General features: G+C 45.2%; 1 protein-coding gene across 1 annotated transcript; it reads left to right on the top strand.

Moving 5' to 3' along the window:
• Positions 1-318: 318 nt before the first annotated feature.
• On the top strand, positions 319-10,469 carry LOC139364779 (retinol dehydrogenase 8-like). The gene is made up of 6 exons (XM_071101838.1): positions 319-493; positions 4,621-4,782; positions 7,914-8,093; positions 8,234-8,327; positions 8,497-8,680; positions 8,935-10,469. Exons 1-6 carry the CDS (start codon positions 388-390, stop codon positions 9,160-9,162), a joined length of 954 nt encoding a protein of 317 aa, XP_070957939.1. The 5' UTR covers positions 319-387; the 3' UTR covers positions 9,163-10,469.
• The last annotated feature ends 877 nt before the right edge of the window (positions 10,470-11,346 follow it).

The raw sequence follows: 11,346 nt of genomic DNA on the forward strand, positions 1-11,346 counted from the left end.
TGAAAGCAGCCAAACACAGCAACATTAAACATAGGCCCTACTGGGAAATACATATTTATTGAGGCTGTTGTTCAAAATTACATGAAAAATGCTTATCATTGTAACCCCTACCCATATGTTAGGCTGCCACACACAGTAAAACAGGCATTAATTTAGGGCAAGCAGCATTTATCAGATTTTAAATTCTGCTGGCAGTTGAGTTTGCGAGATGCCTCGTCTTTTTTAGTAAAGGATTTTATAGGACATGTGACTAAATTACCCGCTCACATGGCCGCTGTGTTTGCATGATCCGCTTTAGTTTTTAAAGTCCAGTGCTCGAGCTCGCTCTGCATCAACCATCATCCGGAGCAGAAGACCACTAAAGAGCACGACCTAACCAGACAAATCATGGCGAGCAGTGGACAAAAAGTAGTTCTGATCACCGGTTGCTCCTCCGGCATCGGGTTACGAATCGCCGTCCTGCTGGCCAAAGATGAAAAGAAGCGTTACCATGGTAAATGCGCTTTCTTTACATTGTTTATCTGCCTTTAACGTCAGAAGCTTGATCCGACATGCTGCTAAAATCCATCTGATCTTTGTTTGAACCCTATGGAATATGTTCTGTGTACAAATAGGGTAATCATTAGTCTATCTATCCAAAACAACTTTTACGCGCAGGTTCGACCTTTGCTCCCAAAAATTATAGCCTACGCGTTTTATTTCTAGACTAAATCTCCTATTGCTAGTGTTTTTTGTTTTTTTAATTTGTATATATATATTTCCTATCGTGAGCCCTCTGGTTCTCTACCCCCCTTGATTCAGCTATTATCATCTGAAAGCAAAGTTTCCGGGGTACGGCTCCGCGAGGATGCCGCTTGCCAGGCGGGGATCATAAAAGAGACTGCCAGTTCTCTTTCAAGTGACTTCTCTCGTACAAAGCCCTCTTTATCGCACTGAATTGTAGACCGCTGCCCCGGTTTAGTGCCGTGCCTAATGCGCCTATAGTCCCCTCTCTGGAGCGAGTGTTGAAAGGGGGACAAAGTTTGAGACCTGTACAAGCGAGGGTTCACTAGTAAGGCTTGTTTGAAGTCTTCATCGGAGCTCAGCGGAGCTCGGGGCTCGTCGCGGACATTGTTCGTTTGTCATCCACTTTCCAGCTACAGACATCCCATCATTAATGTCAGTCTAGGGTTACGTAGAATTGTTCTTTCTTTGAGGGTAGTGAGGTCTTGGGATTTATTGCCGTGAAATAGAGGAGCGCAAACAGAAGCGATTAACAGCTCCCTCAACAGTACTCAGTGTTGAATCATTCTCGTTGAACTGTGACCTGCTTCCAAGAACAATAGAGAGGCCACATTGCAGAAAATAACTTGATCTGTTCTCTCTGAAAGATCAGGAGGAAAATCCAGATTAAATAGTGCGCCGTTATTCTGAGTATTAATTGGTAGCAGTGACATTTGCCAACTACCGAGAAACCTCAACAATCCCAAGTTCAGGGCAGTGTGGTTCCATTCAAGAATGTTTACTAAACTGTTGCCCAATAATAAAACCAACAACAACTGAAGGAACAATGCAACTGTTGTTCTGTTGAAACTCATACATCTCTCTGTTGCTTTACAGACACCCAATTCTCTCATCATGAAGATCTTACTCATAGGTGTACAACACGTGCCCTTCGGCAGACAGTATGCAGTCGAAGCTGGCACTGAGTACTAGCACTTCCACACCCTCACTAGTAAAGCAGATATGAGCAGTGCTTATTCTAGTCACACACCATTATTCCATGCTCTTCCACTCACTCCATAGATACTGGATTGTCATTGGGGGTTTGGGGTCACAGGTTACAGAACCAGATGAGATAAGAGGATGTCTTCATTCATCAAGGACAGCAGGTCTTCAGATCAGTGCCTGATTAGAGCTGTTGATTTCCACCATTGATCTCTATTGTGTAATACTGTTGTCGCTCTATCTCTGTGTCAGAGCTCATCAATAAACACAGAGGTGGTTGACCTCACTGTAAAATTGGAATGGAGAATGTCAAGTCTCAAGATGTGGAAAACCTTTCTGTACATACTGTAGATGGTAGACACTGTTTGTTACTTTATGTAGGTTCATGTCTCCCAGGTCCAGAGTTCAAAGGGAATCAATAGTGTGTGACTCAAGCGGATGGACGTGGAATAGACCCACTGACCTGCGTGTCTGTCTGTCTGTCTGTCTGTCTGTCTGTCTGTCTGTCTGTCTGTCTGTCTGTCTGTCTGTCTGTCTGACTGTCTGCCTGCCTGCCTGCCTGTCTGTCTGTCTGTCTGTCTGTCTGTCTGCCTGCCTGCCTGTCTGTCTGCCTGTCTGTCTGTCTGTGTGCAAGTCTACTATATCTGCTTATCTATGTGTCAGTGGGTCAGTCATCAGTCTGTTCCATGTAGTCTTATATACTGTATCTCAGATATATTGCTCTCTCTCTGTTTCTCTCTCTCAATTCAATTCAATTCAAGGGGCTTTATTGGCATGGGAAACATGTGTTAACATTGCCAAAGCAAGTGAGGTAGATAATATACAAACGTGAAATAAGCAATGAAAATGAACAGTAAACATTACACATACAGAGGTTTCAAAACAATAAAGACATTACAAATGTCATATTATGTATATATACAGTGTTGTAACGATGTACAAATGGTTAAAGAACACAAGGGAAAATAAATAAGCATAAATAAGGGTTGTATTTACAATGGTGTTTGTTCTTCACTGGTTGCCCTTTTCTTGTGGCAACAGGTCACAAATCTTGCTGCTGTGATGGCACACTGTGGGATTTCACCCAGTAGATATGGGAGTTTATCAAGATCGGGTTTGTTTTCAAATTCTTTGTGGATCTGTGTAATCTGAGGGAAATATGTGTCTCTAATATGGTCATACATTGCGCAGGAGGTTAGGAAGTGCAGCTCCGTTTCCACCTCATTTTGTGAGCAGTGTGCACATACACTGTATCTCTATGTCCCTCTCTCAATTCAATTCAAAGGGCTTTATTGGTATGGGAAACACACTGCATGGCTAAAAGTATGTGGAGACCTGCTCGTCAATCATCTCATTCCAAAATCATGGGCATTAATATGGAGTTAGTCCCCCTTTGCTGAAGCTGCTTTCCACTAGATGTTGAAACATTGCTGCTTCCATTCAGCCACAAGAGCATTAGTGAGTTCGTGCAGTGATGTTGGGAGATTAGGCCTGGTTTACAGTTGGCAATCCAATTCATCCAAAAGGTGTTTGATCGGGTTGAGGTCAGGGCTCTGTGCAGGGCAGTCAAGTTCTTCCACACGGATCTCAACAAACCATGCACTGGTTCATTGTCCTGCTGAAACAGAACAGGACCTTCTCCAAACTGTTGCCACAAAGTTGGAAGCACAGAATCATCTAGAATGTCATTGTATGCTGTAGCGTTAAGATTTCCCTTCACTGGAACTAAGGGGCTTAGCCTGAACCATGAAAAACAGCCCAGACCAGTATTCCTCCTCCACCAAACTTTCCAGTTGTCACGATGCATTTGGGCAGGTAGCGTTCTCTTGGCATCTGCCAAACCCAGATTTGTCCGTTGGACTGCCAGATGGTGCAGAGTGATTCATCACTCCAGATAACTTATTTCCAGAGTCGAATGGCGGCGAGCTTTACACCTCTCCAGCTGACGCTTGGCATTGTGCATGGTGATCTTAGGCTTGTCTGCGGCTGCTTGGTCATGGATTTCATGAAGCTCACAACGAACAATTCTTGTGCTGACGTTGCTTCCAGAGGACAGTCAATTTTTACGAGCTATGTCCTTCAGCACTTGTCAGTCCTGTTCTGCGAGCTTGTTTAGCCTACCACTTTGTAGCTGAGACGTTTTTGCTCCTAGATGTTTCCGCTGCACAATAACAGCACTTAAAGTTGACCGGGCAGGTCTAGCAGGGCAGAAATTTGACAAACTGATTTGTTGGAAAAGTGGCATCCTATGACGGTATCACTTTGAAATTCACTGAGCTCTTCAGTACGGGCCATTCAACTGCCAATGTTTGTCTATGGAGATTGCATGGCTGTGTGCTTGATTTTATACACCTGTCAGCGACAGGTGTGGCTGAAATAGCCAAATCCACACACGTTTGGCCATGTAGTGTATGTTTACATTGCCAAAGCAAGTGAAATAGACAATAAACAAAAGTGAAATAAACTATCAAAAATGAACAGTAAACTTTACACTCACAAGTTTCAAAGGATTAGAGACTATAGCTATGTACAGTGTTGTAAGGATGTGCAAATAGTTAAAGCAATATGGGTTGTATTTACGATGGTGTTTGTTCTTCAGTGGTTGCCCTTCTCTTGTGGCAACAGAGTCAGTCAAGCAGTGCATCAACATTGTCTCTGTCTCTGCCTCTCTCTCTCTCTCTCTCTCTCTCTCTCTTTTCTCTCCCTCTCTCTCTTTCTCTCTCTCTCTCTTTCTCTCTCTTTTTTTCTCTCTCTCTCTCTCTCTCGCTCTCTCTCTCTCTCTCTCTTTCTCTCTCTCTCTCTCTCTCTCTCTCTCTCTCTCTCTCTCTCTCTCTCTCTCTCTCTCTCTCTCTCTCTCTCTCTCTCTCTCTCTCTCTCTCTCTCTCTCTCTCTCTCTCTCTCTCTCTCTCTCAGTCATTGCCACCATGCGGGACCTGAAGAAGAAGGATAAGCTGGTGGAGGCAGCAGGTGATGCGTATGGGAAGACCCTCATGCTGCTGCCTCTGGACGTGTGCAGTGATGAGTCAGTCAAGCAGTGCATCAACAGTGTCAAGGACCGCCATATTGATATTCTCAGTGAGTTAACAGGGCTGGAACTAACGAGCTAAACCTCCTGCCCTGGCCTTTTGTGTGGCAATGACCTGATCTCTAGCCTTGGGACAAATAGCCTCGCCTTTTTCGTGTGTGTGGGTTTGTGAGTGTGTGTGTTCCAGGCCATGCGTTCATCCTGCATTCGTCTAGGCCAGGGGTATTGTCACGTTTGTTGAAATGAGTGGACCAAGGCGCAGCATGTATAGAGTTCCACATTATATTTAATAGTGAAACTTATAACAAACATGCACGCACTAACCAAAACAATATCCCACAAAGCAGGTGGGAACAGGGACACCTTAAGTATGATCCCCAATTAGAGACAACGAACATCAGCTGCCTCTGATTGGGAACCATACTAAGAGCACCAACATAGAAATTAAAAGACTAGAACACCCCCTAGTCACGCCCTGACCTACAACACTTAACCCTGAGGGCTCTCTATGGTCAGGGCGTGACAGGTATTCAACTCTTACCCAATGAGGTCCAAAGCCTGCGTGTTTTATTTTCTACCTGTTTAATAATTTCACACACCTGGTGTCCCAGGTCTAAATAGGTTCCTGGAGGAACAATGAAAAAATGCAGTGGAACTGGCTTCGAGGTCCAGAGTTGAATATGAAGGGTCTAGGCCTATGTTTTTTTTAAAAATGTATTTATCCAGGTAGGCTACTTGAGAACAAGTTCTCATTTACAACTGTGACCGGGCCAAGATAGAGCTAAGCAGTGTGACACAAACAACAACACAGAGTTACACATGGAATAAACAAGTGTACAGTCAATAACACAATAGAAAAAAAAAATATGTATATGTACGCCTTAAAACTCTAACCTCTGTTTCAACTGGTGGACTGATTTTCCAGGAAAACTGTTTCTATTCATAGGTTCACTCCTGACCCTCCACTCCGCGACACTACCCCTCTACTCCCCGACACTACCCATCTACCCTTAATACAACAAAAACAGCCCAGCAGACTGTTACATCACACCTCTCTATTTATTTCATTCATGTGCTGACACCTAGTGGTGATAGTAAATAGTGCAATCACTATCTGACCAATTGATTTCGTTTTTAAATGTTTACATTTTAATTTAACTAGGCAAGTCAGTTAAGAACAAATTATTATTTACAATGACAGCCTACCCCGACCAAACCCGGACGACGCTGGGCCAATTGTGCGCCACTCGATGAGACCCCCAATCGCGGCCGGATGTGATACAGCCTGGATTCAAACCAGGGACTGTAGTGACGCCTCTTGCACTGAGATGCAGTGCTTTCGACAGCTGCGCCACTCGGGTGCCCACACAGAAAAAAAATCATGCATTCTTCCCTAAAGTATTTCAAGACACAAAACTAGTGTTCATACAATTCAAACATTTATATAACTATGCAAGTCAATTGAGAACAAATTCTGACTTTCTTGATGTCTATAGTATTCTCTCTGGTATGCAATCTGGTTTCCGCTCAGGTTGTGGATGTGTTACTGCAACCTGAAAGGTCCTCAATGATGTCACCATTGCCCTTGATTCTAAGCAATGTTGTGCTGCTATTTTTATTGACCTGGCCAAAGCTTATTTTTATTTGATTAAATTTAACCTTTATTTATTTAATTTTTATACAATATACCATTCCATTCTTGTAGGCCGGCTCACCAGAATATTGGTGTCTCTGACTGGTCTTTGGCCTGCAGTGTATAAAGTCAGAACATCTGCTGTCTCAGCCACTGCCTGATACCAAGGGAGTACCCTAAGGCTCAATCCTAGGCCCCAAGCTCTTCTCAATTTACATCAACAACATAGCTCAGGCAGTAGGAAGCTCTCTCATCCATTTATATGCAGATGATACAGTCTTATACTCAGCTGTCCCCTCCCCAGATTTTGTGTTAAATGCTCCACAACAAAGCTTTCTTAGTGTCCCTTAACCTTGTTCTGAACACCTCCAAAACAAAGGTCATGTGGTTTGGTAAGAAGAATGCACCTCTCCCCACAGGTGTTATTACTACCTCTGAGGGTTTAGAGCTTGAGGTAGTCACCTCATACATGTACTTGGGAGTATGGTTAGATGGTGCACTGTCCTTCTCTCAGCACATATCAAAGCTGCAGCCTAAAGTTAAATTTAGACTTGGTTTCCTCTATCATAATCTCTTTCACCCCAGCTGCCAAACTAACCCTGATTCAGATGACCATCCTACCTATGCTAGATTACGGAGACGTAACTTATAGATCGGCAGGTAAGGGTGCTCTAGATGTCCTTTACCATTCGGACATCAGATTTGCCACCAATGCTCCTTATAGGACACATCACTGCACTCTATACTCCTCTGTAAACTGGTCATCTCTGTATACCCGTCGCAAGACCCACTGGTTGATATTTATTTATAAAACCCTCTTAGGCCTAACTTCCCCCTATCTGAGATATCTACTGTAGCCCTCATCCTCCACATACAACACCCGTTCTGCCAGTCACATTCTGTTAAAGGTCCCCAAAGCACACACATCCCTGGGTCGCTCGTCTTTTCAGTTCGCTGCAGCTAGGGACTGGAAGGAGCTGCAAGAAACACTCAAACTGGACAGTTTTATCTCAGTCTCTTCATTCAAAGACTCAATCATGGACGCTCTTACTGACAGTTGTGGCTGCTTTGCGTGATGTATTGTTGTCTCTACATTCTTGTCCTTTGTGCTGTTGTCTGTGCCCAATAATGTTTGTACCCTGTTTTGTGCTGCTACCATGTTGTGCTGCTGCCATGTTGTGCTGCTACCATGTTGTGCTGCTGCCATGTTGTGTTGCTACCATGTTGTGCTGCTGCCATGTTGTGTTGCTACCATGTATTTGTCATGTTGTGTTGATACCATGCTGTGTTGTCATGTGTTGCTTCCATGCTATGTTGTTGTCTTAGGTCTCTCTGTATGTAGTGTTGTGTTGTCTCTCTTGTCGTGATGTGTGTTTTGTCCTATATTTTTATTTAATTTATTTGTATTTTTAATCCCAGCCCCCGTCTCAGCTCTAAACCTTAAAGATAGTTGTCTGTACAGAAGGCTTACAGTGTAGTATCTGTATAGCATCGGTAGTGTAACTACAGGTCTGTAACCCTTGTCTCTATCTCTGAGTCTCCCCTCAGTCAACAATGCAGGTGTGGGCTTGTTGGGACCCGTGGAAAGCATCTGTATGGAGGACATGAAGAGGGTGTTTGAGACCAACTTCTTTGGCGTGGTGAGGATGATTAAAGAGGTCATGCCTGACATGAAGAAGAGGCGGGCGGGACACATCGTGGTCATGAGCAGTGTTATGGGTCTACAGGGTAAGACTGGCATGTCAATGATTGAGGGATTGTCTAGCGCACATACAGATCTGGACCAGCAGGCTAACTGTAAAAGCTGTAGATTCCGGTCCTGCTCTCTGACTACCATTCCTCCTGACCCTGAGGTGCTCTGCCTGTAGGTGTGGTGTTCAATGATGTCTACACTGCCTCCAAGTTCGCCATGGAGGGCTTCTGTGAGAGTATGGCTGTCCAACTGCTCAAGTTCAACGTCCAGTGAGTTCCTCTCAGTCTGTCTTGCACTCCTATTGTGTTTCTGTCATTACATCTCTTGGTATCGCTCACAGTGGGCGTTCAATTACCTGGTTACCGTGCCAGCAAAATTAAAGAATTATCGTTACTGTGTAATAGATTAATAAAGATTTCTTCTATTCTCTCCGGTCAGTTTATCCATGATTGAGCCAGGGCCGGTGCACACTGAGTTTGAGACGAAGATGATGGAGGACGTGGCCAAGATGGAGTACCCAGGAGCTGATGCAGACACAGTGCGCTACTTTAAAGATGTTTACCTGCCCTCCTCCAAGGATATCTTTGAGGCCATGGGCCAGACCCCAGAGGACATCGCCAAGGTTAGTGAACACTCTCCCCTCCCTGTGTCACCCTTTGGTTCATGGGATTTGAGTTTGCCTAGTGTAATGGAACCAATGGATTAGTCCCAAAAGTGCAAATCCAATCCCATCTGGCACTCCAGACCAAAAAACACAAAGTATTTGAAAGAAACTCAAAACTCAAGGTGTGCTATCTCTCTCTCTCTTTCTCTCTCTCTCTCTCTCTCTCTCTCTCTCTCTCTCTCTCTCTCTCTCTCTCTCTCTCTCCCATGTAGTGTACTAAGAAGGTGATTGAGTCAAGGAACCCTCGCTTCAGAAACCTGACCAACAGCCTGTACACGCCCATCGTGGCCATGAAGTACGCCGACGAGACAGGAGGCCTGTCGGTCAATACCTTCTACAACCTGCTGTTCAACTTCGGCCCCCTCATGCACATCACCATGAGCATCCTTAAGTGCCTGACCTGCAGCTGCCTGCGCCGACGCACCATCTCACCAAACTGAGACTGGGTCTGAAATGAAACCCTATTCCCTATATTGTGCACTACCAGGGTGAAAAGTAGTGTATTATATAGGGATAGGGTGCCATTTTGGATGCACCCTATGAGAAATATACAGTGGTGTAGCTGAATTATTGACACCCAAACCTGGACCACCTGGGGGAAGGAGGGGGCATGAGGTTCTCGGGGAGAGAGGCTGAGAGAGAACCAGGATAAGCTTTGGCCAGGCAACACGCACAATTGCACAAACACAGACAGTACAGTGTGACCTCATACATGGGGCTAAGAGTTTTTTCTGGTCAGATCATGTGATCGGCCCTCTTCATACATACACATGATCACACACAAACAACTTACCCACAAACTCAGCCAGGCATCTCCTCCGTCCCGGTCTTTTGAGGTGCTGCTGGGCAATGACACTGTCTGTCCATCTGTCTATCTGTCTGTGGACGGAAAAACAAAGCACACATGACTTAACCAGTTACAAAGAATAACAAACGAACAACAGCATTACAATCACAGTGAAAGCGTAACGTAGCACCCAATGAACTTAAGACTCAGGCCTTGCTAAACTCTTAGTACAATGCAGTATTTAGCTCTGAGTTACGAAGAATCTGCTAGATTCCTTCATTGTACATTTGATTTGATGTATGTCTTCATAATTGTATTGTTTTGCTGTTTAATCATATTATTTCTGCATCTTTTTATAAGCTGAATGTGTGGTTTTTAAAAGTTCATGAATGGATAGATTGTTAATATCTTATTTTTGAAAGTAATTCATTGATTTAGAAATAAACTTCTTGGTTTACTCTGAAAGAGACAGCCCTTTTCTTAACAGCGCTGTAATGATGAGGCGTTTAGCTCAATGTCGTTGGTGGGGTTTCCAGAGAGCATGGATTCCATTGGGCCTGCAGGACTCTATGTGAACCAGTTGGGGGCACTAGATCACTGTGTGTTCTCTCTAGCTGTACCGTCAGCTGGGGTGGCGATTCCACTACAGACGCCACAGCACACACAGCTCAATGAGCAGGAGACCTGTTGAGAGTATTATACTGTTGTCTAGGGATGGGGATCATTGTAGCCATATGATGTTGGTTTGTTTGTTTGGGGGGGGGGGGGGGGGGGGGTTGTAAGTCTTGATTAAGGTTATTGTTCATTGAAGTTACTGTCTCTGTGGGTCGGGACTGGATAATGTTTTTCTAGGGTCTGAGTGGATGTTTCCAACCACTGGTGTTGAAAGTTGTTCTGTGTGTGGTTCAGCTGGAGAACCAGTGAATGATAGTGTGTGAGAGAAAGTTTGTTTGCAAATGACCATGGAAATCTGAGATCTGACTCCTTACACTCATAGCCAATAGGCCTAGTCCTGCTGTTAAGTGTCCGTGTGTGTGTGCGCCTGCGTTCTTTTTCATCTGCTTGTGTGCAGTGTGTGTGTGTGTGGACCAAGCTGGTGATCTGTTGATGGATATAAAGAGGTCATGGCCTGCTCCCCATCCAAACCCCCCCACATACACCCTGCTTTGTGCCATGTGAGAGAATATGACCTGGTTCCCATCCCTGAGGAGGGGTGAGCCCTGTTAATGACAACCTCCTCCTCACAAACGGCCCCACTGCACCCCAGAGCCTCCCTCACCAGCTGTCTCCCTCACACCCTCAGCCTCGGACCCTCAGCCCTGGACCCCCAGTCCACTGAGAGAGAGAGACACAGAAACCAAGAGAGTGAGAGGAAGGGAAAGAGAGAGAGACAGAGAGACCTACAGAGAGGAAGCCCAGGTCTGCCTGTAGAGTCCCTGTCTGTAGAGGTGGTACCCAGTGGATCCTGGATGTGTAGACCTAATCAGCAGTACCCTACGTATTTCAACAGCGGTAGCAGCCAGGTCTTTCTGTGCACTGTGCAGTGAGGGGAGCCACATAGGTCTCTGTGTGTGTGTGTGTGTGTGTGTGTGTCTTCATCAGAGGCGACAGCTACGGACAATGGAACAAAGACGCTGTCAGTCACAATCAAATGGGGGGGGGGGGGGGTGGAGCCTGTGTTCTGAATGTTGCCGAGGCCCCGATGTGGGGACGCTGCAGGGTGGGGGTGGGGGCAGTGAGGGGCGGGGGAGTCTGATTTGGGAAAATTAGGGATGGGGTGCCCCAGGCTGAATAGAAGACCTGTTTACTAATTGATTGAACACAGGAGTTACAGCAA

Source organism: Oncorhynchus clarkii, chromosome 13, assembly GCF_045791955.1.
Source record: "Oncorhynchus clarkii lewisi isolate Uvic-CL-2024 chromosome 13, UVic_Ocla_1.0, whole genome shotgun sequence".
NCBI classification, from domain to species: domain Eukaryota; kingdom Metazoa; phylum Chordata; class Actinopteri; order Salmoniformes; family Salmonidae; genus Oncorhynchus; species Oncorhynchus clarkii.

Bases quoted from the DNA above. Each gene is read 5' to 3' on its own strand.
- LOC139364779 (XM_071101838.1), top strand. From the start codon at position 388: ATGGCGAGCAGTGGACAAAAAGTAGTTCTGATCACCGGTTGCTCCTCC. The intron at 494-4,620 runs GTAAATGCGCTT...TCTCTCTCTCAG, and splicing joins TGAAAAGAAGCGTTACCATG to TCATTGCCACCATGCGGGAC. The intron at 8,094-8,233 runs GTAAGACTGGCA...CTCTGCCTGTAG, and splicing joins CAGTGTTATGGGTCTACAGG to GTGTGGTGTTCAATGATGTC.